Here is a 27,051-nt window from a genome sequence, read left to right as displayed (position 1 = left end):
GTCATTTACAATAAAGTGACTTGCAATGAGGGGGAGGGGGGGGGGGGGGGGGGGGGGGGGGCGCTACACCTGAATAATGTACAGTATTTACAGAAGTATCTATATAAATATATGTGGCGGAGATAGTCAGTTCCAAAGCAAATGCACATAGCGGGTCGGGGGGGGGGGGATGCAGGTTCTGCAGTCACTGAAGTTTTGCGATTATACGTCAGATCCGTGATTCCGTGCGCTGTGAAAAGAAATTAAGTCGTGTATTGATTTAACCCCGCCGTTACTTCAGCCAGCCAGCAACAGTTAACTATGAAATGAGTTCAGAAAGCAGATGAAAAACTAAGAAACACCCAACTCACTAGACAACCTAGGAGCACTTACAGGCCAAATAACATGGGTTCCCCATCAACTATATGATTATACTGTAGGAGGCGGCTATGAACCTCGCCCGCTGGGGACAGAACAGTGTCCGTCTTGCCCCTTCCTTATCACACAGCGTAATAAGGAGGCATACGTGGCATTATAAAGGAGGTGGCGTGAATTAAAGTAACTCCTGTCTCAACTCCGCGAGCAGTTGCCCCCAGTATGAATTGTCCACTCCCAGACCATTGTCTTCCTCCAGGCCACTGAAGCTGATGTCCAAGAGGATCTTACTCAGGCTCTCATCTGTAGTGTCCAGCACCAGTCCCTCCAGCAGCGAGCGGTTAGTGGAGCCCCCTACTTGCAGTTCCTTGGAACAACGCTTATGACTCTGTGGATCTAATGGCGTGTCCAGCATCTCTGGCTGAGGGGAAGCAGGAGACTGATTTACCATTAGGTCTATGGGGGAACCAAAGTACGGTAGGTCTTTGAAAGAGGTCTCTCCAAAGCAGAGGGCACCAAAGCTGTCCTTGAAGGGGGTGAGAGCGGAGCCTAGGGGAAATCGGACAGGACTAAATTCTGGCAGAGGATCTCTGGGCTGGGGTGTCTCAGCTTCCCCTGGCGGGAGGGAACCCCCGTCAGCTGGCTTGCTGGGAGTGGAAGATGACGGGGGTTGCAAAAGTTTCGCCTTGATGGGGGTCTTGAAGGAATAGGTCTCATCCTGAGTGAGCTGGAAGGTCCTCTCTTGTGCTTGTGTATCCTGCAGGAAGGAAAAATCGGTGTCGAGGCCAGAATCAGAGCTGCTGCTGTCTGGCAAGACGAGCTCCGGCTCCTGAGACCTGGGGGTGACCAGTCGCTGCTTTCTCCGCGATCCACTCGTTTGCTTACACTGAGCAGCGGGTGACGTCCTCACATTCGGGGAGATGGGGTCCACTTTAACAGGCAGTGATGGGAGCACCGAAGGCGGCTCCTTTGTCTCCACGGGGACCTGACAGAGACATAAAGATATCAGACTTCACACCACCAAACACTTTCCACTCTCTCCCTAAACTCTGCAGAAAACGTAGAGATTAATCCAACCTTCAAAAGAGGCAGTGTTGCCCACGGCAACCAATCAGGTCCTAGCTATCATTGCCTAGTACATTCTATAAAATTATAGCTAGTATCTAACTGGTTGCTATGGGCAACACTTCCAACAGCCTCTAGAGGTTTGATAAGCGTTCTACAGTTTGCAATGCTTGCATCAAACACAGACGTGGCTAAAAATAAGAATTTACTTACCGATAATTCTATTTCTCGTAGTCCGTAGTGGATGCTGGGAACTCCGTAAGGACCATGGGGAATAGCGGCTCCGCAGGAGACTGGGCACAAAAAGTAAAAGCTTTAGACTAGCTGGTGTGCACTGGCTCCTCCCCCCATGACCCTCCTCCAAGCCTCAGTTAGGATACTGTGCCCGGACGAGCGTACATAATAAGGAAGGATCTTGAATCCCGGGTAAGACTCATACCAGCCACACCAATCACACCGTACAACTCGTGATCTGAACCCAGTTAACAGTATGATAACCGTATGGAGCCTCTGAAAAGATGGCTTCCAACAATAAACAACCCGATTTGTTTGTAACAATAACTATGTACAAGTATTGCAGACAATCCGCACTTGGGATGGGCGCCCAGCATCCACTACGGACTACGAGAAATAGAATTATCGGTAAGTAAATTCTTATTTTCTCTGACGTCCTAGTGGATGCTGGGAACTCCGTAAGGACCATGGGGATTATACCAAAGCTCCCAAACGGGCGGGAGAGTGCGGATGACTCTGCAGCACCGAATGAGAGAACTCCAGGTCCTCCTCAACCAGGGTATCAAATTTGTAGAATTTAGCAACCCTGACCAAGTAGCTGCTCGGCAAAGTTGTAAAGCCGAAACCCCTCGGGCAGCCGCCCAAGATGAGCCCACCTTCCTTGTGGAATGGGCTTTTACAGATTTTGGCTGTGGCAGGCCTGCCACAGAATGTGCAAGTTGAATTGTACTACAAATCCAACGAGCAATCGTCTGCTTAGAAGCAGGAGCACCCAGCTTGTTGGGTGCATACAGGATAAACAGCGAGTCAGATTTCGTGACTCCAGCCGTCCTGGAAACATATATTTTCAGGGCCCTGACTACGTCCAGCAACTTGGAGTCCTCCAAGTCCCTAGTAGCCACAGGTACCACAATAGGTTGATTCATGTGAAACGCTGAAACCACCTTAGGGAGAAATTGAGGACGAGTCCTCAATTCCGCCCTATCCGAATGAAATATCAGGTAAGGGCTTTTATAGGATAAAGCCGCCAATTCTGATACGCGCCTGGCTGAAGCCAGGGCCAACAGCATTACCACTTTCCATGTGAGATATTTCAAATCCACTGTGGCAAGTGGTTCAAACCAATGTGATTTTAGGAACCCTAAAACTACATTGAGATCCCAAGGTGCCACTGGAGGCACAAAAGGAGGCTGTATATGCAGTACCCCTTTGACAAACGTCTGAACTTCAGGCACTGAAGCCAGTTCTTTCTGGAAGAAGATCGACAGGGCCGAAATTTGAACCTTAATGGATCCTAATTTTAGGCCCATAGACAATCCTGCTTGCAGGAAATGTAGGAAACGACCCAGTTGAAATTCCTCCGTAGGGGCCTTCTTGGCCTCACACCACGCAACATATTTTCGCCAAATGCGATGATAATGTTTTGCAGTTACATCCTTCCTGGCCTTGATCAGGGTAGGGATGACTTCATCTGGAATGCCTTTTTCCTTCAGGATCCGGCGTTCAACCGCCATGCCGTCAAACGCAGCCGCGGTAAGTCTTGGAACAGACAAGGTCCCTGCTGGAGCAGGTCCTTCCTTAGAGGTAGAGGCCACGGGTCCTCCGTGAGCATCTCTTGCAGCTCCGGGTACCAAGTTCTTCTTGGCCAATCCGGAGCCACGAGTATCGTTCTTACTCCTCTCCTTCTTATGATTCTCAGTACTTTTGGTATGAGAGGAAGAGGAGGGAACACATATACCGACTGGAACACCCACGGAGTTACCAGAGCGTCCACCGCTATTGCCTGAGGGTCCCTTGACCTGGCGCAATATCTGTCCAGTTTCTTGTTGAGACGGGACGCCATCATGTCCACCTTTGGTTTTTCCCAACGGTTTACAATCACTTGGAAGACTTCTGGATGAAGTCCCCACTCCCCCGGGTGGAGGTCGTGTCTGCTGAGGAAGTATGCTTCCCAGTTGTCCACTCCCGGAATGAACACTGCTGACAGTGCTATCACATGATTTTCCGCCCAGCGGAGAATCCTTGCAGCTTCTGCCATTGCCCTCCTGCTTCTTGTGCCGCCCTGTCTGTTTACGTGGGCGACAGCCGTGATGTTGTCCGACTGGATCAATACCGGTTGACCCTGAAGCAGAGGCCTTGCTTGACTTAGGGCATTGTAAATGGCCCTTAGCTCTAGGATATTTATGTGAAGAGACGTTTCCATGCTTGACCATAAGCCCTGGAAATTTCTTCCCTGTGTGACTGCTCCTGAATGCCGAATCTGCGGCCCTCTAGAAGATGAGCCTTCTGTAACCACCACAGGAGAGATACCCTTGTCCTTGGAGATAGGGTTATCCGCTGATGCATCTGAAGATGCGATCCGGACCATTTGTCCAGCAGATCCCACTGAAAAGTTCTTGCATGGAATCTTCCGAATGGAATCGCTTCGTAAGAAGCCACCATTTTTCCCAGGACTCTCGTGCACTGATGCACTGACACTTGTCCTGGTTTTAGGAGGTTCCTGACTAGCTCGGATAACTCCCTGGCCTTCTCCTCCGGGAGAAACACCTTTTTCTGGACTGTGTCCAGAATCATCCCTAGGAACAGTAGACGTGTTGTTGGAATCAGCTGTGATTTTGGGATATTTAGAATCCACCCGTGCTGACGTAGCACTACCTGAGATAGTGCTACTCCGACCTCTAACTGTTCCCTGGACCTTGAGGTTCCTTGGACCCAGGAGATCGTCCAAGTAAGGGATAATTAATACGCCTTTTCTTCGAAGAAGAATCATCATTTCGGCCATTACCTTGGTAAAGACCCGTGGTGCCGTGGACAATCCAAACGGCAGCGTCTGAAACTGATGATGACAGTTTTGTATCACAAACCTGAGGTACCCTTGGTGAGAAGGGTAGATTGGGACATGGAGATAAGCATCCTTGATGTCTAGAGATACCATATAGTCCCCTTCTTCCAGGTTCGCGATCACTGCTCTGAGTGACTCCATCTTGAATTTGAACCTTTTTATGTAAGTGTTCAAAGATTTTAGATTTAAAATTGGTCTCACCGTCCGGCTTCGGTACCACAAACAGCGTAGAATAATACCCCTTTCCCTGTTGTAGGAGGGGTACCTTGATTATCACCTGCTGGGAATACAGCTTGTGAATAGCTTCCAATACTGCCTCCCTGTCGGAGGGAGACGTTGGTAGAGCAGACTTCAGGAACCGGCGAGGGGGAGACGTCTCGAATTCCAATTTGTACCCCTGTGATACTACCTGCAGGATCCAGGGGTCCACTTGCGAGTGAGCCCACTGCGCGCTGAAATTCTTGAGACGGCCCCCCACCGTGCCCGAGACTGCTTGCAGAGCCCCAGCGTCATGCTGAGGACTTGGCAGAAGCGGGGGAGGGCTTCTGCTCCTGGGAAGAGGCTGCATGGTGCAGTCTTTTTCCCCTTCCTCTGCCCCGGGGCAGGAACGAGCGGCCTTTTTCCCTCTTGCCCTTATAGGGACGAAAGGACTGGGTTTGAAAAGACGGTGTCTTTTTCTGCTGAGAGGTGACCTGGGGTAAAAAGGTGGATTTTCCAGCCGTTGCCATGGCCACCAGGTCCGATAGACCGACCCCAAATAACTCCTCCCCTTTATACGGCAATACTTCCATATGTCGTTTGGAATCCGCATCACCTGACCACTGTCGCGTCCATAACGTTCTTCTGGCAGAAATGGACATCGCACTTACTCTAGATGCCAGGGTGCAAATATCCCTCTGTGCATCTCGCATATATAGTAATGCATCCTTTAAATGCTCTATAGTTAATAATATACTGTCCCTATCCAGGGTATCAATATTTTCAGTCAGGGAATCCGACCAAGCCACTCCAGCGCTGCACATCCAGGCTGAGGCGATCGCTGGTCGCAGTATAACACCAGTATGTGTGTATATACCTTTTAGGATATGTTCCAGCCTTCAATCAGCTGGTTCCTTGAGGGCGGCCGTATCAGGAGACGGTAACGCCACTTGTTTTGATAAGCGTGTGAGCGCCTTATCTACCCTAGGGGGTGTTTCCCAACGTGCCCTAACCTCTGGCGGGAAAGGGTATAGTGCCAATAATTTATTAGAAATCAGCAGTTTTTTATCGGGGGAAACCCACGCTTTATCACACACCTCATTTAATTCATCTGACTCAGGAAAAACCACTGGTAGTTTTTTCACACCCCACATAATACCCTTTTTTGTGGTACTTGTAGTGTCAGAAATGTTCAATGCCTCCTTCATTGCCGTGATCATGTAACATGTGGCCCTACTGGACATTACGTTTGTCTCGTCACCGTCGACACTGGATTCAGTATCCGTGTCGATCATCTGAGGTAACGGGCGTTTTAGCGCCCCTGACGGTGTCTGAGACGCCTGAACAGGCACTAATTGATTTGTCGGCTGTCTCATGTCGTCAACAGTTTTTTGCAAAGTGCTGACATTGTCACGTAATTCTTTAATTACTACCATCCAGTCAGGTGTCGACTCCCTAGGGGGTGACATCACTAACACAGGCAATTGCTCTGCTTCCACATCATTTTCCTCCTCATACATGTCGACACAATCGTACCGACACCCAGCACACACACAGGGAATGCTCTGATAGAGGACAGGACCCCACTAGCCCTTTGGGGAGACAGAGGGAGAGTTTGCCAGCACACACCAGAGCGCTATATATATACAGGGATAACCTTATAGAAGTGTTACTCCCTGTTATAGCTGCTGTATTTATATATTAGCTGCCAATAGTGCCCCCCTCTCTATTTTACCCTGTTTCTGTAGTGCAGGACTGCAGGGGAGAGTCAGGGAGCCGTCCTTCCAGCGGAGCTGTGAAAGAAAATGGCGCTTGTGTGCTGAGGAGAAAGGCTCCGCCCCCTTCACGGCGGCCTTTTCTCCCGCTTTTTTCAGGAAACTGGCAGGGGATAAATGCATCCATATAGCCCAGGAGCTATATGTGATGCATTTTTTTTTTTAGCCATATAAGGTTTTTATATCGTTTTTATTGCGTCTCAGGGCGCTCCCCCCCAGCGCCCTGCACCCTCAGTGACCGGAGTGTGAAGTGTGCTGAGAGCAATGGCGCACAGCTGCAGTGCTGTGCGCTACCTTATTTGAAGACAGGAACGTCTTCTGCCGCCGCTTTCTCCGGACCTCTTCGCTCTTCTGGCTCTGTAAGGGGGCCGGCGGCGCGGCTCCGGGACCCATCCAGGCTGAACCTGTGATCGTCCCTCTGGAGCTAATGTCCAGTAGCCAAGAAGCCCAATCCACTCTGCAGTCAGGTGAGTTCGCTTCTTCTCCCCTTAGTCCCACGATGCAGTGAGCCTGTTGCCAGCAGGACTCACTGAAAATAAAAAACCTATTTAAACTTTTACTTCTAAGCAGCTCAGGAGAGCCACCTAGCTTGCACCCTTCTCGTTCGGGCACAAAAATCTAACTGAGGCTTGGAGGAGGGTCATAGGGGGAGGAGCCAGTGCACACCAGCTAGTCTAAAGCTTTTACTTTTTGTGCCCAGTCTCCTGCGGAGCCGCTATTCCCCATGGTCCTTACGGAGTTCTCAGCATCCACTAGGACGTCAGAGAAATAGATTTTATTTGCTGTTTATTTATAATGCTAAAGTACAGTCTAGCCTGGAGCATGCCTGCGGAGTATATCCTGTCGCGTTCCCGCATTCCGAGAGCCAGGAGCTAGTTTCACAAAGATTCCTCATTTATTTAATAAAACTCTGCAATGGGCACCAATATGCTGTAACCAGGTGAGCTAGAATGAGTGCTGCAGCTGGATTTGTTGCCGTGGGTTACAGTTCACTTATACCCAATGCACTATTGTATATTTCAAGGTACATTTATACTGACCACTGTGCTGCTGGGTAGAGACTGAACTGACTGATGCCTGTTCTACTTTACTGTACTGTCCCATAGAAAGGAGTTTGATGTGACACAAAAGTATGAACTTGTGTGGCGAATATGTGGTTAGGTCTAGAACGCCCTTTATTTGGTTTAAAAAACAGATTCAAATAAAAAATAATCCGTGGAAAGATTAACAGTAGAACATTGGAAAAATATAGATTTTTTTTTTACAGCTGTGAGTAGCCTGCCAGGTGAATGTGCGTCTGTAGCTGACCTTAGGTGCGATCTTGATGCGCTTGCTGCATCGCGGCCCTTCGGACGGCCCAGGGTCACTGCAGAACTCCAGCGGAGAGAATATAACCTGCTGAGCAATAGGAAACTGGACCGGGATGAGATAGGAGTCGATCCGCGGCAGTAGGGGTTTCATCCTCCGTTCTGGAGCTTGAAGAGGAAGAAGCAGGTGCGTGAGTCGTTTTACAGGCGAGGTCTACGCCAATCAGCTGACGCGTACAACATCCCGCTATAGACAGCAGAGAAGAGCGCACACACCTTTAGTTCCGGTAGCTGCACACTGCGTGTTCCTGACTAGCTCCGGGATCAATCTCTTCTGCTGCTGTAATAGAGAAGGTCATTAACTCATCGTACACGCCAGGGGTTTATACAGAGCAACGCTATTATTGTGCGTGTGTGTGTGTGTGTGTACCGTGACTGTATAATTCTCATGTCGGTAGTCACGGCACCTAATAACACATAAAGAAATGCAACAACCCGCAACTGTGATCCTTATCATGATTAAAAGAAATGGAGGAAAAGTTTTATATTAGACCAGCAATAGTCACCCAGGTGTGGCCGGGTGAAAATATAAAAGGTCAAAAAGATAAAAATAAGATTTTACTTACCGATAAATCTATTTCTCGTAGTCCGTAGTGGATGCTGGGGACTCCGTCAGGACCATGGGGATTAGCGGCTCCGCAGGAGACAGGGCACAAAAATAAAGCTTTAGGATCAGGTGGTGTGCACTGGCTCCTCCCCCTATGACCCTCCTCCAAGCCACAGTTAGGATACTGTGCCCGGACGAGCGTACACAATAAGGAAGGATTTTGAATCCCGGGTAAGACTCATACCAGCCACACCAATCACACCGTACAACTTGTGATCTGAACCCAGTTAACAGTATGACAACACGTAGGAGCCTCTGAACAGACGGCTCACAACAAGAACAACCCGATTTTTTTGTAACAATAACTATGTACAAGTATTGCAGACAATCCGCACTTGGGATGGGCGCCCAGCATCCACTACGGACTACGAGAAATAGATTTATCGGTAAGTAAAATCTTATTTTCTCTAACGTCCTAGTGGATGCTGGGGACTCCGTCAGGACCATGGGGATTATACCAAAGCTCCCAAACGGGCGGGAGAGTGCGGATGACTCTGCAGCACCGAATGAGAGAACTCCAGGTCCTCTTTAGCCAGGGTATCAAATTTGTAAAATTTTACAAACGTGTTCTCCCCCGACCACGTAGCTGCTCGGCAGAGTTGTAATGCCGAGACCCCTCGGGCAGCCGCCCAGGATGAGCCCACCTTCCTTGTGGAATGGGCCTTGACAGATTTAGGCTGTGGCAGGCCTGCCACAGAATGTGCAAGTTGAATTGTGCTACAAATCCAACGAGCAATCGTCTGCTTAGAAGCAGGAGCACCCAGCTTGTTGGGTGCATACAGTATAAACAGCGAGTCAGATTTTCTGACTCCAGCCGTCCTTGAAATATATATTTTCAATGCCCTGACAACGTCCAGCAACTTGGAATCCTCCAAATCGCTAGTAGCCGCAGGCACCACAATAGGCTGGTTCAGGTGAAACGCTGACACCACCTTAGGCAGAAAATGAGGACGCGTCCTCAGTTCTGCCCTGTCCGAATGGAAAATCAGATATGGGCTTTTATACGATAAAGCCGCCAATTCTGACACTCTCCTGGCTGAAGCCAGGGCCAGTAGCATGGTTACTTGCCATGTAAGATATTTCAAATCCGCCGATTTGAGTGGCTCAAACCAATGGGATTTGAGAAAATCCAAAACTACATTAAGGTCCCACGGAGCCACTGGGGGCACAATCGGGGGCTGTATATGTAGTACTCCTTTTACAAAAGTCTGGACTTCAGGAACTGAAGCCAATTCTTTCTGGAAGAAAATCGACAGGGCCGAAATTTGAACCTTAATGGACCCCAACTTGAGGCCCATAGACAATCCTGTTTGCAGGAAATGTAGGAATCGACCCAATTGAAATTCCTCCGTGGGGGCCTTCCTGGCCTCGCACCACGCAACATATTTTCTCCAAATGCGGTGATAATGTTGTGCAGTCACCTCCTTCCTGGCTTTAACCAGTGTAGGGATGACCTCTTCCGGAATGCCTTTTTCCTTTAGAATTCGGCGTTCAACCGCCACGCCGTCAAACGCAGCCGCGGTAAGTCTTGGAAAAGACACGGTCCCTGCTGAATCAGGTCCCGTCTTAGAGGTAGAGGCCACGGATTTTCCGTGAGCATCTCCTGAAGTTCCGGGTACCAAGTTCTTGGCCAATCCGGAGCCACGAGTATCGTTCTTACTCCCCTTCGCCGTAAAATTCTCAGTACTTTGGGTATGAGAGGCAGAGGAGGAAACACATACACTGACTGGAACACCCACAGCTATTGCCTGAGGGTCTCTTGACCTGGCGCAATACCTGTCCAGTTTTTTGTTGAGGCGAGACGCCATCATATCCACCTTTGGTTTTTCCCAACGGTTCACAATCATGTGAAAGACTTCTGGATGAAGTCCCCACTCTCCCGGGTGTAGATCGTGTCTGCTGAGGAAGTCTGCTTCCCAGTTGTCCACTCCCGGAATGAACACTGCTGACAGTGCTATCACATGATCTTCCGCCCAGCGAAGAATCCTTGCAGCTTCTGCCATTGCTCTCCTGCTTCTTGTGCCGCCCTGTCTGTTTACGTGGGCGACTGCCGTGATGTTGTCCGACTGGATCAACACCGGCCGACCCTGAAGCAGGGGTTTTGCCAGGCTTAGAGCATTGTAAATCGCTCTTAGCTCCAGTATATTTATGTGAAGAGACATCTCCAGGCTTGACCATACTCCCTGGAAGTTTCTTCCCTGTGTGACCGCTCCCCAGCCTCTCAGACTGGCATCCGTGGTCACCAGGACCCAGTCCTGTATGCCGAATCTGCGTCCTTCTAATAGATGAGCACTCTGTAACCACCACAGAAGAGACACCCTTGTCCGTGGCGATAAGGTTATCCGCTGATGCATCTGCAGATGCGATCCGGACCATTTGTCCAGCAGATCCCACTGAAAAGTTTGTGCGTGGAATCTGCCGAATGGGATTGCTTCGTAAGAAGCCACCATCTTTCCCAGGACTCTTGTGCATTGATGCACAGACACTTTTCCTGGTTTTAGGAGGTTCCTGACAAGTTCGGATAACTCCCTGGCTTTCTCCTCCGGAAGAAACACCTTTTTCTGAACCGTGTCCAGAATCATTCCCAGGAACAGCAGACGTGTTGTCGGGGTCAACTGAGATTTTGGGAAATTCAGAATCCACCCGTGTTGTTGCAGCACTACTTGGGTTAGTGCTACTCCGTCCTCCAGCTGTTCTCTGGACCTTGCCCTTATCAGGAGATCGTCCAAGTAAGGGATAATTAATACGCCTTTTTTTCGTAGAAGAAACATCATTTCGGCCATTACCTTGGTAAAGACCCGAGGTGCCGTGGACAATCCAAACGGCAGCGTCTGAAACTGATAATGACAGTTTTGCACCACGAACCTGAGGTACCCTTGATGTGAAGGGCAAATTGGGACATGCAGGTAAGCATCCTTGATGTCCAGGGACACCATAAAGTCCCCTTCTTCCAGATTCGCTATCACTGCTCTGAGTGACTCCATCTTGAACTTGAATTTTTGTATGTACAGGTTCAAAGATTTCAGATTTAGAATAGGTCTTACCGAGCCGTCCGGCTTCGGTACCACAAATAGTGTGGAATAATACCCCTTTCCCTGTTGTAGGAGGGGTACCTTGACTATCACCTGCTGAGAATACAGCTTGTGAATGGCTTCCAATACCGTCGCCCTGTCTGAGGGAGACGTTGGCAGAGCAGACTTTAGGAACCGGCGAGGGGGAGACTTCTCGAATTCCAACCTGTAACCCTGAGATATTATCTGCAGGATCCAGGGGTCCACCTGTGAGCAAGCCCACTGCGCGCTGAAATTCTTGAGTCGACCCCCCACCGTTTCTGAGTCCGCTTGTAAAGCCCCAGCGTCATGCTGAGGGCTTTGCAGAACCCGCGGAGGGCTTCTGTTCCTGGGAAGGAGCTGCTTGCTGCCCTCTCTTACCCTTTCCTCTGCCTCGGGGCAGATATGACTGTCCTTTTGCCCGCTTGTTCTTATAGGACCGAAAGGACTGCGGCTGAAAAGACGGTGTCTTTTTCTGTTGGGAGGGGGTCTGAGGTAAAAAGGTGGATTTCCCGGCCGTTGCCGTGGCCACCAGATCCGATAGACCGACGCCAAATAATTCCACCCCTTTATACGGCAATACTTCCATATGCCGTTTGGAATCCGCATCACCTGACCACTGTCGTGTCCATAAACTTCTTCTGGCAGATATGGACATCGCACTTACTCTCGATGCCAGAGTGCAAATATCCCTCTGAGCATCTCGCATATAAAGAAAAGCATCCTTTAATTGCTCTAAAGTCTGTAAAATACTGTCCCTATCCAGGGTATCAATATTTTCAGTCAGGGAATCCGACCAGACCACCCCAGCACTGCACATCCAGGCTGAGGCGATGGCTGGTCGCAGTACAACACCAGTATGTGTGTATATACTTTTTAGGGTAGTTTCCAGCCTCCTATCAGCTGGATCCTTGAGGGCGGCCGTACCAGGGGACGGTAACGCCACTTGTTTTGATAAGCGTGTGAGCGCCTTATCCACCCTAGGGGGTGTTTCCCAGCGCGCCCTAACCTCTGGCGGGAAAGGGTATAATGCCAATAACTTTTTTGAAATTAGCCCTTTTCTATCTGGGTTAACCCACGCTTCATCACATACATCATTCAATTCCTCTGATTCAGGAAAAATAAGAATTTACTTACCGATAATTCTATTTCTCGTAGTCCGTAGTGGATGCTGGGGACTCCGTCAGGACCATGGGGTTTAGCGGCTCCGCAGGAGACAGGGCACAATAATAAAAGCTTTAGGATCAGGTGGTGTGCACTGGCTCCTCCCCCTATGACCCTCCTCCAAGCATCAGTTAGGATACTGTGCCCGGACGAGCGTTCATAATAAGGAAGGATATTGAATCCCGGGTAAGACTCATACCAGCCACACCAATCACACCGTACAACCTGTGATTTGAACCCAGTTAACAGTATGATAACAACGAAGGAGCCTCTGAAAAGATGGCTCACAACAAGAATAACCCGATTTTTGTAACAATAACTATGTACAAGTATTGCAGACAATCCGCACTTGGGATGGGCGCCCAGCATCCACTACGGACTACGAGAAATAGAATTATCGGTAAGTAAATTCTTATTTTCTCTAACGTCCTAAGTGGATGCTGGGGACTCCGTCAGGACCATGGGGATTATACCAAAGCTCCCAAACGGGCGGGAGAGTGCGGATGACTCTGCAGCACCGAATGAGAGAACTCCAGGTCTTCCTCAGTCAGGGTGTGCCCCTGACCAAGAAGCAGCTCGGCAAAGTTGTAAAGCCGAGACCCCTCGGGCAGCCGCCCAAGATGAGCCCACTTCCTTGTGGAATGGGCTTTTACTGATTTTGGCTGTGGCAAGCCTGCCACAGAATGTGCAAGCTGAATTGTACTACAAATCCAGCGAGCAATCGTCTGCTTAGAAGCAGGAACACCCATCATGTTGGGTGCATACAGGCTAAACAGCGAGTCAGATTTTCTGACTCCAGTCGTCCTGGAAACATATATTTTCAGGGCCCTGACAACGTCAAGTAACTTGGAGTCCTCCAAGTCCCTAGTAGCCGCAGGTACCACAATAGGTTGGTTCATGTGAAAAACAGAAAACACCTTAAGGAGAAATTGAGGACGAGTCCTCAATTCTGCCCTGTCAGAATGAAAAATTAAGTAAGGGCTTTTATATGATAAAGCCGCCCATTCTGACACACGCCTGGCTGAAGCCAGGGCTAATAGAATCTTCACCTTCCATGTGAAATATTTTAATTCCACAGTGGTGAGTGGATCACCAATGTGACTTTAGGAAACTCAAAACAACATTGAGATCCCAAGGTGCCACTGGGGGCACAAAAGGAGGCTGTATATGCAGTACCCCTTTTACAAACGTCTGAACTTCAGGCACTGAAGCCAGTTCTTTCTGGAAGAAATTTGACAGGGTCGAAATTTGAACCTTAATGGACCCTAATTTTAGGCCCATAAACAGTCCTGTTTTCAGGAAATGTAGGAAACGACCCAGTTGGAATTCCTCTGTAGGGACCTTCTTGGCCTCACACCACGCAACATATTTTCGCCAAATGCGGTGAAAATGTTTTGCGGTTACATCCTTCCTGGCTTCGACCAGGGTAGGGATGACTTCATCTGGAATGCCCTTTCAGGATCCGGCGTTCAACTGCCATGCCGTCAAACGCAGCCGCAGTAAGTCTTGGAACAGACAAGGCCCCTGCTGGAGCAGGTCCTTTCTTAAAGGTAGAGGCCACGGTTCTTCCGTGAGCATCTCTTGAAGTTCCGGGTACCAAGTCCTTCTTGACCCATCCGGAACCACGAGTATCGTTCTTACTCCTCTCCTTCTTATGATTCTCAGTACTTTTGGTATGAGATGCATAGGAGGGAACACATACCCTGACTGGTACACGCACAGTGTTACCAGAGCGTCCACCGCTATTGCCTGAGGGTCCCTTGACCTGGCGCAATATTTGTCTAGTTTTTTGTTCAGGCGGGACGCCATCATGTCCACCTTTGGTTTTTCCCAACGGTTTACAATCATGTGGAAGACTTCCAGCTGAAGTCCCCACTCTCCCGGGTGGAGGTTATGCCTGCTGAGGAAGTTTGCTTCCCAGTTTTCCACTCCCGGAATTAACACTGCTGAGAGTGTTATCACATGATTTTTCGCCCATCGAAGAATCCTTGCAGTTTCTGCCATTTCCCTCCTGCTTCATGTGCCGCCCTGTCTGTTTACGTGGGCGACTGCCGTGATGTTGTCCCACTGGATCAATACCGGCTGACCTTGAAGCAGAGGTCTTGCTAAGCTTAGAGCCTTGTAAATTGCCCTTAGCGCCAGTATATTTATGTGGAGAGAAGTCTCCAGACTTGATCACACTCCCTGGAAATTTTTTCCTTGTGTGACTGCTCCCCAGCCACTCAGGCTGGCATCCGTGGTCACCAGGACCCAGTCCTGAATGTCGAATCTGCGGCCCTTTCATAGATGAGCACTCTGCAGCCACCGCAGAAGAAAACACCCTTGTCCTTGGAGACAGGGTTGTCCGCTGATGCATCTGAAGATGCGATCCGGACCATTTTCCCAGCAGATTCCACTGAAAGGTTCTTGCGTGAAATCTACCGAATGGGATCGCTTTGTAAGAAACCACCATTTTTCACAGGACCCTTGTGCAATGATGCACTGATACTTTTCCTGGTTTTAGGAGGTTCCTGACTAGCTCGGATAACTCCCTGGTCTTCTTCTCCGGGAGAAAACATCCTTTTCTGGACTGTGTCCAGAATCATTCCTAGGAACATTAGACGCGTCGTCGGAAAAAGCTGCGATTTTGGAATATTTAGAATCCACTCGTGCTGTCGTAGAACTACTTGAGATAGTGCTACTCCGACCGCCAACTGTTCTCTGGACCTTGCCCTTATCAGGAAAGCGTCCATATTTCTTTTAGGAAGAATCATCATTTCGGCCATTACCATGGTAAAGACCCGGGGTGCCGTGGACAATCCAAACGGCAGCGTCTGAACTGATAGTGACAGTTCTGTACCACGAACCTGAGATACCCTTGGTGAGAAGGGCAAAATTTGGACATGTAGGTAAGCGTCCCTGATATCCAGTGACACCATATCGTCCTGGTTCGCTATCACTGCGCTGAGTGACTCCATCTTGATTTGAACCCTTGTATGTAATTGTTCAAATCTTTTAGATCTCACCGAGCCGTTTGGCTTCAGTACCACAATATAGTGTGGAATAATACCCCTTCCCTTGTTGTAGGAGGGGTACTTTGATTATCACCTGCTGGGAATACAGCCTGTGAATTTTTTTCCAATACTGCCTCCCTGTCGGAGGGAGACGTTGGTAAAGCAGACTTCAGGAACTTGTGAGGGGAAGACGTCTCGAATTTCCAATGTACACCTGGGATACTACATGTAGGATCCAGGAGTCCACTTGCGAGTGAGCCCACTGCGTGCTGAAACTCTTGAGATGACCCCCCACCGCACCTGAGTCCGCTTGTATGGCCCCAGCGTCATGCTGCGGACTTGGCAGAAGCTGTGGAGGACTTCTGTTCCTGGGAATGGGCTGCCTGCTGCAGTCTTCTTCCCTTTCCTCTAGCCCTGGGCAGATATGACTGGCCTTTTGCCCGCCTGCCTTTATGGGTACGAAAGGACTGAGACTGAAAAGACTGTGTCCTTTTCTGCTGAGATGTGACTTGGGGTAACAAAAGTGGATTTTCCAGCTGTTGCCATGGCCACCAGGTCCGATGGACCGCCCCTTTATACGGCAATACTTCCATGTGCCGTCTGGAATCTGCATCACCTGACCACTGTCGTGTCTATAAACATCGTCTGGCAGATATGGACATCACATCTACTCTTGATGCCAGAATGCAAATATCCCTCTGCGCATCTCGCATATATAGAAATGCATCCTTAAAATGCTCTATAGTCAATAAAATATTGTTCCTGTCAAGGGTATCAATATTTTCAGTCAGGAAATCCGACCAAGCCCCCCCAGCACTGCACATCCAGGCTGAGGCGATTGCTGGTCGTAGTATAACACCAGTATGTGTGTATATACTTTTTAGGATATTTTTCAGCTTCCTATCAGCTGGCTCTTTGAGGGCGGCCGTATCTGGAGACGGTAACGCCACTTGTTTTTATAAGCGTGTGAGCGCCTTATCCACCCTAAGGTGTGTTTCCCAACTCGCCCTCACTTCTGGCGGGAAAAGGTATACCTCCCATAATTTTCTATCGGAGGAAACCCACGTATCATCACACACTTTAATTTATCCGATTCAGGAAAAACTACAAGTAGATTATTCCCACTCTACATAATACCCTTATTTGTGGTACTTGTAGTATCAGAAATATGTAACACCTCCTTCATTGCCCTTAACATGTAACGTGTGGCCCTAAAGGAAAATACGTTTGTTTCTTCACCGTCGACACTGAAGTCAGTGTCCGTGTCTGTGTCGACCAACTGAGGTAAATGGGCGTTTTTACAAGCCCCTGACGGTGTCTGAGACGCCTGGACAGGTACTAATTTGTTTGCCGGCCGTCTCATGTCGTCAACCGACCTTGCATCGTGTTGACATTATCACGTAATTCCTAAATAAGCCATCCATTCCGGTGTCGACTCCCTAGAGAGTGACATCACCAATACAGGCAATTTGCTCCGCCTCCTCACCAACATCGTCCTCCTACATGTCGACACACACGTACCGACACACAGCACACACACAGGGAATGCTCTGATAGAGGACAGGACCCCACTAGCCCTTTGGGGAGACAGAGGGAGAGTTTGCCAGCACACACCAAAAACGCTATAATTATACAGGGACAACCCCTTATACAAGTGTTTTCCCTTATAGCATTTTCACATATGTAATCATATCGCCAAATAAGTGCCCCCCCTCTCTGTTTTAACCCTGTTTCTGTAGTGCAGTGCAGGGGAGAGCCTGGGAGCCTTCCTCACAGCAGAGCTGAGCAGGAAAATGGCGCCGTGTGCTGAGGAGAATAGGCCCCGCCCCCTAAAACGGCGGGCTCTTCTCCCGGAGTTTGTGAGATCTGGCAGGGGTTAAATACATCCATATAGCCTCAAGGGCTATATGTGATGTATTTTAGCCATAAAAAAGGTATAATACATTGCTGCCCAGGGCGCCCCCCCCAGCGCCCTGCACCCTCAGTGACCGCTGGTATGAAGTGTGCTGACAACAATGGCGCACAGCTGCAGTGCTGTGCGCTACCTTATGAAGACTGAAAGTCTTCTGCCGCCTGTTTCTGGACCTCTGGACCTCTTCAACTTCGGCATCTGCAAGGGGGGTCGGCGGCACGGCTCCGGGACGAACCCCAGGGTGAGACCTGTGTTCCGACTCCCTCTGGAGCTAATGGTGTCCAGTAGCCTAAGAAGCAAATCCATCCTGCACGCAGGTGAGTTTACTTCTCTCCCCTAAGTCCCTCGTAGCAGTGAGCCTGTTGCCAGCAGGACTCACTGAAAATAAAAAACCTAACTTAAACTTTTATTCTAAGCAGCTCAGGAGAGCCACCTAGATTGCACCCTTCTCGGCCGGGCACAAAGATCTAACTGAGGCTTGGAGGAGGGTCATAGGGGGAGGAGCCAGTGCACACCACCTGATCCTAAAGCTTTTATTATTGTGCCCTGTCTCCTGCGGAGCCACTAAACCCCATGGTCCTGACGGAGTCCCCAGCATCCACTTAGGACGTTAGAGAAAACTACAGGTAGTTTTTTCACCCCCCACATAATACCCCTTTTTGTGGTACTTGTAGTATCAGAGATATGCAAAGTCTCCTTCATTGCCGTGATCATATAACGTGTGGCCCTACTGGAAAATACGTTTGTTTCTTCACCGTCGACACTAGATTCAGTGTCCGTGTCTGTATCGACCGACTGAGGTAAAGGGCGTTTTACAGCCCCTGACGGTGTCTGAGACGCCTGGGCAGGTACCAACTGGTTTGACGGCCGTCTCATGTCGTCAACTGATTTTTGTAATGTGCTGACATTATCACGTAATTCCATAAACAAAGCCATCCATTCCGGTGTCGACTCCCTAGGGGGTGACATCACCATTACCGGCAATTGCTCCGCCTCCACACCAATATCGTCCTCATACATGTCGACACACACGTACCGGCACACAGCAGACACACCGGGAATGCTCTATTGAAGACAGGACCCCACTAGCCCTTTGGGGAGACAGAGGGAGAGTTTGCCAGCACACACCCAAGCGCTATAATATATATGGGAACAACCCTATATAAGTGTTGTATCCTTATAGCAGCTTAAATATATTTATATCGCCAAAAAAGTGCCCCCCCTCTCTGTTTTACCCTGTTTCTGTAGTGCAGTGCAGGGGAGAGTCCTGGGAGCCTTCCTCACAGCGGAGCTGAGCAGGAAAATGGCGCTGTGTGCTGAGGAGAATAAGCCCCGCCCCCTATTTCGGCGGGCTCTTCTCCGGAATCTGTGAGATCTGGCAGGGGTTAAATACATCCATATAGCCTCAAAGGGCTATATGTGATGTATTTTTAGCCATAAAAAGGTATAATACATTGCTGCCCAGGGCGCCCCCCCAACGCCCTGCACCCTCCGTGACCGCTGTGTGAAGTGTGCTGACAACAATGGCGCACAGCTGCAGTGCTGTGCGCTACCTCAGGAAGACTGAAAAGTCTTCTGCCGCCTGCTTCTGGACCTCTTCCATCTTCGGCATCTGTAAGGGGGGTCGGCGGCGCGGCTCCGGGACGAACCCCAGGGTGAGACCTGTGTTCCGACTCCCTCTGGAGCTAATGGTGTCCAGTAGCCTAAGAAGCCAATCCATCCTGCACGCAGGTGAGTTCACTTCTCTCCCCTAAGTCCCTCGATGCAGTGAGCCTGTTGCCAGCAGGACTCACTGAAAATAAAAAACCTAAAAAACTTTTTCTAAGCAGCTCTTTAGGAGAGCCACCTAGATTGCACCCTGCTCGGACGGGCACAAAAACCTAACTGAGGCTTGGAGGAGGGTCATAGGGGGAGGAGCCAGTGCACACCACCTGATCCTAAAGCTTTATTTTTGTGCCCTGTCTCCTGCGGAGCCGCTAATCCCCATGGTCCTGACGGAGTCCCCAGCATCCACTAGGACGTTAGAGAAATGTATAAAGTATACAAGTTCCAGAAATATGACTCTACAGAACGGGGCTCTTGCAGATATTTCTATATTTCTGGGCAATGCTGTGTACAGTAGACTGAAGTTGTGCTGGGCTGTAGCATCGTGTGGGTCAGTATTGTGTAATGTGCAGAGCACGGTGTTTAGCAGAATGTGGGAGTCAGTGCCCTGAGGGGTGGAGGTAGTGGGGCAGAGTACAAGCGGCAGCACAATACACACACCCTTATCTTCCTCCCCACCTAGCCGCCAGCTGTAAGAATAGAAAATAGGGGAGCAGCGATTATGGTGGGACATATAGCATTGACCGCAGGAAGAAGGGATAAACTAGTTTATCATTACTTTAGGTTTAAAGTGCAGCCTAATAGCGAGAACTGGTGGACGGTAGGAGAGATGAGGAGACATTGCAGAGATTTGGGGGTAGAGATCAGTGATATTACCTGCCCAGGAGGGTCTGAGGAATAGTGGCAAGTTAGTGTGTATATGAGATGTCTGCTGTGATTGCTGAAGGTCAGTTCACACGACCAAGAACCTGTCAGACTTTCTGCTCTTTTCACTATTTGGAATACAAACCCATCACCACTAGCAACGGTCATATTTTCTACTTGTTTACTGAGGTTGGTAGCTAACGGAGGAATTCAGATCTGGGTAACAATGCCCGGCTTCGCACGTAATGGGCGATTACAGTAACACGGACATTACAAGTTTTCCCTTGCACGTCTATGGTGTGCTCCCTCCCAGATAGTCAATGAAAACAGAGATAGTGGAAGCTGCCACCTTGGAGAGGTGACATGTTGGATAGTGTTAGATTGTCTACAGAAAGAAATAGACTGGAAACACAAGTAGCTCAGAGAGACCTTACAGGAAGCACCTCGTACAGTTTCCAGTATAAGATCTTACCGATTCGTTGCAGACAGAGGACGCAGAGTCGGTGGACTACAGGAGTTGCAGCAGACAGAAGCCCATCGTGAAAAGAAATAAACAATACAAAAAATAAATAAAAATAACATTAAAATGACATCCCGTACCCTGGACCTGACAGCTGTGTGTCTGGTCTGTGCACACATATGGATTCTAAAAGGCTTAAAATGAACCCCACATACATTTCTTTCTATTTTGATCACCCCAGATAAATGAGATCTGCTAACTAAAGCTATTGTTTAATATTAATATGCAGGAAAGGCAGTATAACAATACGTCCACCACGCTCCCTCACTCCTCTGCAGCAGGCTGTCATGTTAGGAACGGGGGGGGCCTCTCTACCTAATGAGGCAGAGTTTCAGTGACAGCTTGACAGACTTGCACTGTATGGATTGGTGGACAGCGCCAGTGATGTCACAGCAGCTCAATTAACTGCTGCATTAGCACTTAGGCCTGTACGACATACCGTATGCAACTATAATAAGGGGTCAATGTTCTCCCTCAGTGAGAGAGGATTTTTGTTTGTTGTGTACGACATACTACCAGATCTGCATTCAAGAACAGGTAGTTGTGCCCACAACAAAAGTACCTTAAATGGAACATTGTAATGGGCCACAAAACAGACTCCCAGACTATATCCAGAGCTGAAAAATGGGAACCAGAGATTTGACGCTGAACTCACCTTGAAGACCTGATCGAGCGTCAGGCAGCGATTGGCCTGGGGGTGGATGGTCCAGTAGGAAATCTTGTTGTTGCCAGGGCTCTCCCGCACAAACATGTCATGCAATGAGAGGTTGTGTCGGATGGAATTCTGAGGGAGCACAAAGAACAGTGCACTCAGGAACAGTAGAGACAGCAGTGGAAAGTAATGACTGCATGAGGGAAAACCCGGGGCTTGCAGCTGCCCCGCAGGGTCTATGCCCGTTATAACCATATACGTTCACATTGGGCTGCTGACACAATACCTTCCAACCAGGCTTAGACACATGCTTGAAATAGGGGAAGTGGTCCTCAATCCAGGTGTAGATGTCCTTCAGGGTCATGCGTTTGGTGGGGGTGCTGTTGATGGCAAACTGGATCAAGGCCATGTAAGAGTACGGGGGGCGCTCGGAGATGGAGAGCTGCCACTTCTGGGGGGGCACTGCCAGGTCTTCCTCCACCTGAGGGCGCGAGAGACTCAAACATTCAGAAGTCAGGTTTTTTTTTTTGAACATCATTGGTCGTCCTGGGTGCAAATACAGACATCGGGAGAGCAAAGCCGGAAGCTGAAGACATAGGGGCAGATTCAATTCTCATGAAGCGCCGCTGGACACCACGTTACACAGTCCGTTACTATAGGCAACGGTCACTGGGTTTCCTGCCCACCTCTATTGGGTGCAAAGGAAAATCAGCAAAGACATGGTTGTGTAGTATACAACACGACGCTGCCTGAGATCTGTATCTCCCCTATGTGTTAAACAGGTATCCAGGTGACAGGTCGACATGCATTAGATGGACAGGTACAAAAGTTTTTTTCTTTTCCATGTTTTCCAAACTTTGGCTTGATCTACAATGCGCATGAACTACGATTGGAGATAGTAACTTGCCAAAAGTAAGCCCGCGGGGATAAACATTACCACTAATTGGGGTCACATACTGCAGGAAACCATCTACATAGGCACACGACTACTCCCAGTTAGAAGCTCACCTTAACATTGACAATCTCAGAGGTGTGGTTCTCCTTCTCGTCACCTTCAATCTTTATGCTGGGCGGCTCCTGCCTCACAGGGCTCATCTTCCCCAGTGGACTTATGCTGGTCGAGCTAACGTCCGCTTCCTTTGGCGCCTGAGGTAGTACTGGGAAGACCAAAGAACATAATGAAATGTTCTCTTCATCTCACGGAGATTGAGAAGAACTGGAAAGAGGAATTATGAACCATCCCCGCTATGAAACATGGAGGACAGAGCAGATGCTCCCAGACACTGTATAAATTGTGTCACAAAGTTGTTTATGTGCCAGATATCCTTTGTAGGCTCAATAAACTGAGTGCGGTACAGCGGCACCAGAAACTTGCCAACATAGAGCTTTATAAATCCCGGTTTCTGGACAGCATCGTCATTATTATAACTAATGAAGGGCCTTTGCTGGACCACTCTCTGCTTTCTCCTTCCCTCTCCTCTACCCAAACTTTCATTGGTGGGAAATCAATTCCCAACACAGCGATGTAGCACCAGAGTTAAGTGCCCGGAACTTATGTCAGGAGCTGCCATTTACCGCGATTAAAGCTCGGCCACAGTAGAGGTCATTTCCTTACTAAAGTGCCAGGTGCGATGCTGTTATCACATGCGGTAACACCGCAACTAGCCACGAGGCACCAGTGCAAGCTGAAACCACTAGTCGCAGCTTTACCACGCAACCAATAGATAAACTGAAGGCACTTTATCCAGGAGCTACATTGTCAGGCTGGGAATTGAATTCCCCCCAAAGAATTTCCTGTATATCACTATTTGACATACATGTATATGGTCAATATCTAGAATGGCTATTTTAAACCTTAAAAATGACTATATACAGACTGTGCATATACGTAGCTTGCTGATCAGTACAGAAACAGGTACTCAAACTGGCAATAAAACCAACTGTTGAGCCGGACTGATAAAATAATAAACGGAAAATTAATCAAAACATCGAGTCCCAAACATTTATAATTAAAAAAGCAAAATTCCCTGGATAAACGTGTCTAGTTACAACAAAATCAGTGTTCTGAAAGTCATCAAACCATACTTATCAATGTAGTCTCCATGGGATGCACTGATTAAACAATCAAACATCGGAACAAACCCACGTTTTTGGTTTTAGATGTGTAGCGGTGATGTTTTCTCTTATTCTGTTCTTTAAATCAACACTTTTTTATTTTATTTTTTAAACACAAATCCCTGTGGTATGCTATAAACTATTTTCCTCAGTTTGTTTCTTCAGGCTCTTATTACGGATTAACAAATCTGCACCGTCTCATGTGACTACTATGAGCCTATCCAGACACATTTTAGAAAGTGGATACCTGTGCCGATTTTGCGACTGGCCGAAAAATCTGGCACTGGTGAAAACCACATGGATCGGCACATTTTCCGCTGATACACGCATTTTGTTGAATTTGCAGGTGTTTTTGCCCATGCCGATTCGACAGAAAAAAAGGGGGTCAAGTCAATGTGCCGACAGTCGAACAGCGTCGGGAATTAGCTCCCGGCGCTATTCAATACAGCGCCACATGACACTTAATTGTTGGGAATTCCTCTAGCACACCCGGTGCTGGTGTGCGTCTGATTCTGTTGGGAATCAGCATCGCGCCGGGCAGTTAAGTCGGATAGTGCCCATTCTCCCGACAAATCAATCTGTTAAATCTGGGAGAACGGACCTTCGCCGACTTAACATGAGCAGAATTGAATAGCGACCGGAGCTAATTCCCGGCGCTATGCAACTGTCGGCAAATTGAATGGACTCCAAAAAGTGAAAATGGATTCGAAAACAGGCCTGCTACTGAATACACATGGTAAAATGAGTGCTGTTTTTTCGACCAGTTGAAAAAACGGCACTTATTTGAATACCCCCCACTGACTTGTAGAAGGTCATCTCATAAGTAAAGCAAGGGCATTCTTCAATGTGTTTAACTTGCTATTGAAAGGAAAATAAAACCCTTTCTGCGCGAGTCCAGAGAAGAACATTTGTCTTATTTGTTGATTCACGCATTTACCTTTCTTGCCGTCAGCTGGTGTCTGATGGTGGGGAGAGGGCGAGGCGTCGATCTGTAAAGTCTGCATCTCATCTCCCTTGCTTTGAAACCCAAGTTTTTCAGCCTGCGCGTGAAAGGAGGCGCTCCCAGTGATGAGAATGAATTTGTTGGGACCACTCTCCTTACCCCTGACGGTTAATGCCTGTATGATGCTTTCCACATCAGAGTGAAGGGGGATAACCACAAGCTGAGTATTTGGAATGGTCGGGTGACCCATGATTCTTATTCCGGCCGGTACACCAGGAGTTTCTGCTCTGACCGCAGGAGAACTTGGTGTAAAAGATGCAGAGATTCCTAAGCTGGCGTTGTGGCTTTGGTTGGGACTTGCAACGGTCTCAGAACGCTGAGTCTGTTCTGGGGTCCGCAATATTGACCACCTGCGGACCAGGCTTGGCTCTGGTGTTCTTCTCACTTCCGGCTCTACAAGCAGGCTTGAATCAGGGGTTCCCGTTTGCTCTCCCCTATGAGCCGAGTCCTGTCCCTGTTGCTCCGCAACTGCGGTCATGGGGGTCTGCCTCTGATCCGGAGCCTCCGCTCCGCAGACGACATCTTCATAGGGAAGGTTCAATCTGCGTCTCCTGAGTATCAGTGGCCTACGGGGGCTTGATCTCATGGTGTGACGGCAAAGCTGGCAGCCATGGCAAAAACAGATCCTGAGGAAGAGGAGGGATAACGCAGCTGCATGGAATAGGAGAAACGGACATTTGTTTGTAAAGAAATATGTAGGTTGTTTCAGGTAAAAAAAGAGAACGAACAACATAAATAAAGGACATTTATTATTCAGAAAGACCATGACATGTGAATATATGGTGGACTTAGTTTAGCCATCTATTTGTATGTCCCAATTAACCAATGGAATACATTACATTCACAGAGTAACACTCCTGCGTACATTACTGATCTAAGCTGTGTCCTAGAATGCAGTACTGGATCATCTCCCATGGGGTCACGCAAGCCGGCTGCTGCAGCTCCGAACAAGAGGCCGGGAAATCTCTGTCCTCTGACAGCGATCCTGGCCTGGTCTCTCCCCCACAATAGCGGCGACGCCTCCATTTTGAGAAACGGAGGCCGTCACTGCACCTCAATTATTGACAGTCTGACGCCATCCTGCGTCCGATGTTGCAGACCCGTACTGCACGCAAACTACTGAACATCAGTACATTGCTGCATGCACCGCGGGTCCTCCCGGATCTGAATTCGCACCCGCTACGTGGACAGTCCAATGAGCTGCGAGCAGCCGCCGGAAGCTGCTCCAGTAAAACAGGTAAGTGCCCTGCATCAGATGGTTTTGTAGCTTAATGACCATATGCAATACTTCCACTCAGTGTTGGGGGGAACACTAACATATGGCTTAGGCCAGGCATGTTCAAACTGCGGCTCTCCAGCTGTTGTGAAACTACAAATCCCAGAATGCCCTGACACAGTTTTGCTGTCAGAGAATGCTAAAGCTGTGCCAGGGTATGCTGGGATGTGTAGTTTCTCAACAGCTGGAGGGCCACAATTTGGACATGCCTGGCTTAGGCTTTCACAAACCTGATCAGTAATACCCCTTTCACATCGCACAAATAACCTGGTATCGACACGGCATATTGCCGTGTAGACTCGGGTCAGTGTGCGATGTGAAAGCACACTAGATGAATTAGCGGGTCGCCTGACCCGGTAATTCAACCCGGTAAAAAAGAAGGGTTTTACCCGGGTCAGGTGCGGTGTGAATGGGAGCCGTGTCGATGCGACACGGTTCCCATTCACAAGATAGGGAGAGGCAGCGCAGGAGATGAGCTCATCTCCCGGCGCTGCCTCCACCCCCGCCACTGCTGCTCCCTCAGTTGTCATGGCAACCGACCCGGTATATTGCCGGGTCGGGAAGCCTGCAACGGAGCGCAAATGCCAGATCCCACCCGGTAAGTACACTTTGTCTTACCGGGTAGGATCCGGCATTTGCTGTGTGAATGCGGCATAAATGGTAGCGGCCAATCCCATTACCGGAATACATATGTATTAGCGGCGGGCTGGATGCCGGATGTCAGTATCCCAACAGCGGCATCCCACCCGTTAGGATAACGGCAGCGGGTCGAGCGCAACTAAGCCCCTTTGCAGGCTCGGTGGCCCACCACAGGTTCTATTCCCACGCTATGGGTGAGAATAGCCCATAGCACCGGTATCCTGACCGCCGGCAAACTGATTGCCACCGCCATTACCAATAAAGATGTTTTGAACTATTTGCGGCGACTAACGATCATCTGCAGTCTCTGTACAGCGCTGTGGCGTATGTGTGCGCTACATAAATAACTGGTAGGAGTAATTATACCCCTAGCGGCCCTATGACACACACACGCCTGTCTGCTGTCTGTAATACTGCACATGTGGGTCAGGCCAGGGGTGTCTCCAGCTGCTGTGGAACTATAAGCACCAGCAGGCCTGGGGCATACTGAGACTTGCAGTGCCATGACATCACAGCACTAGCAGTGGGGCCTGGCAGACCGAGGCCTGAGCACAATGGCTGCCCTCAGGCCTCCCTCCTCCCCGGCCACACACTGAGCCTGTGCCCCCGGCCAGTCTGTGCGTGGTGGCAATGCCGGCGTCTCCCCCCGCCCTGTGCCCCCGCCACCGGCTGCCCCCCGGGTACAGACACTCATATACAGGCGTCTCCTCACCTCTCCCTCACTCGGCTCCGGCCGCCGCTGCTGCTGCAGTTTGAATCTTCGCGCTCTGGCGTCATCGTCCGGTCAGGCGGTGGAACCAACCAATCGCAGCGGCT

General features: G+C 49.3%; 1 protein-coding gene and 1 long non-coding RNA gene across 3 annotated transcripts in view; one reads left to right on the top strand and one right to left on the bottom strand.

The window, feature by feature from the left end:
- Nucleotides 1–7,816, top strand: part of LOC134933761 (uncharacterized) — a 47,033-nt gene extending 39,217 nt beyond the window's left edge. Inside the window, exon 3 of the long non-coding RNA XR_010179761.1 lies at nt 7,736–7,816. This is a non-coding gene — a long non-coding RNA (uncharacterized LOC134933761). The remainder of the gene's footprint in view (nt 1–7,735) is intronic.
- Nucleotides 51–27,047, bottom strand: FOXM1 (forkhead box M1). 2 transcript variants are annotated; one of them, XM_063929186.1, is made up of 9 exons: nt 26,948–27,047; nt 24,255–24,971; nt 22,211–22,359; nt 21,489–21,683; nt 21,206–21,334; nt 20,503–20,538; nt 8,052–8,115; nt 7,777–7,943; nt 51–1,339 (listed from the first exon to the last, which is right to left on the bottom strand). In XM_063929186.1, the coding sequence occupies exons 2-9, from the start codon at nt 24,904–24,906 to the stop codon at nt 533–535; spliced, it is 2,199 nt and encodes a 732-aa protein (XP_063785256.1). In that variant the 5' UTR covers nt 24,907–24,971; nt 26,948–27,047; the 3' UTR covers nt 51–532. The 2 variants fall into 2 exon arrangements, with proteins under 2 accessions (XP_063785256.1, XP_063785257.1); XM_063929187.1 differs by having other exon boundaries at nt 8,052–8,112.
- Between the last annotated feature and the right edge of the window lie 4 nt (nt 27,048–27,051).

The sequence above is a fragment of the Pseudophryne corroboree genome, chromosome 6, assembly GCF_028390025.1.
Source record: "Pseudophryne corroboree isolate aPseCor3 chromosome 6, aPseCor3.hap2, whole genome shotgun sequence".
Classification (NCBI taxonomy): domain Eukaryota; kingdom Metazoa; phylum Chordata; class Amphibia; order Anura; family Myobatrachidae; genus Pseudophryne; species Pseudophryne corroboree.
The sequence above is the reverse complement of the archived record's forward strand: the minus strand, read 5'-3'. Positions and strand labels throughout refer to the sequence as shown.

Bases quoted from the DNA above. Each gene is read 5' to 3' on its own strand.
- FOXM1 (XM_063929186.1), bottom strand. From the start codon at position 24,906: ATGAGATCAAGCCCCCGTAGGCCACTGATACTCAGGAGACGCAGATTG. The intron at 20,539-21,205 runs GTGAGTTCAGCG...CAACTCCTGTAG, and splicing joins CGCTCGATCAGGTCTTCAAG to TCCACCGACTCTGCGTCCTC. The intron at 1,340-7,776 runs GTCAGCTACAGA...TGTCTCTGTCAG, and splicing joins GCATCAAGATCGCACCTAAG to GTCCCCGTGGAGACAAAGGA.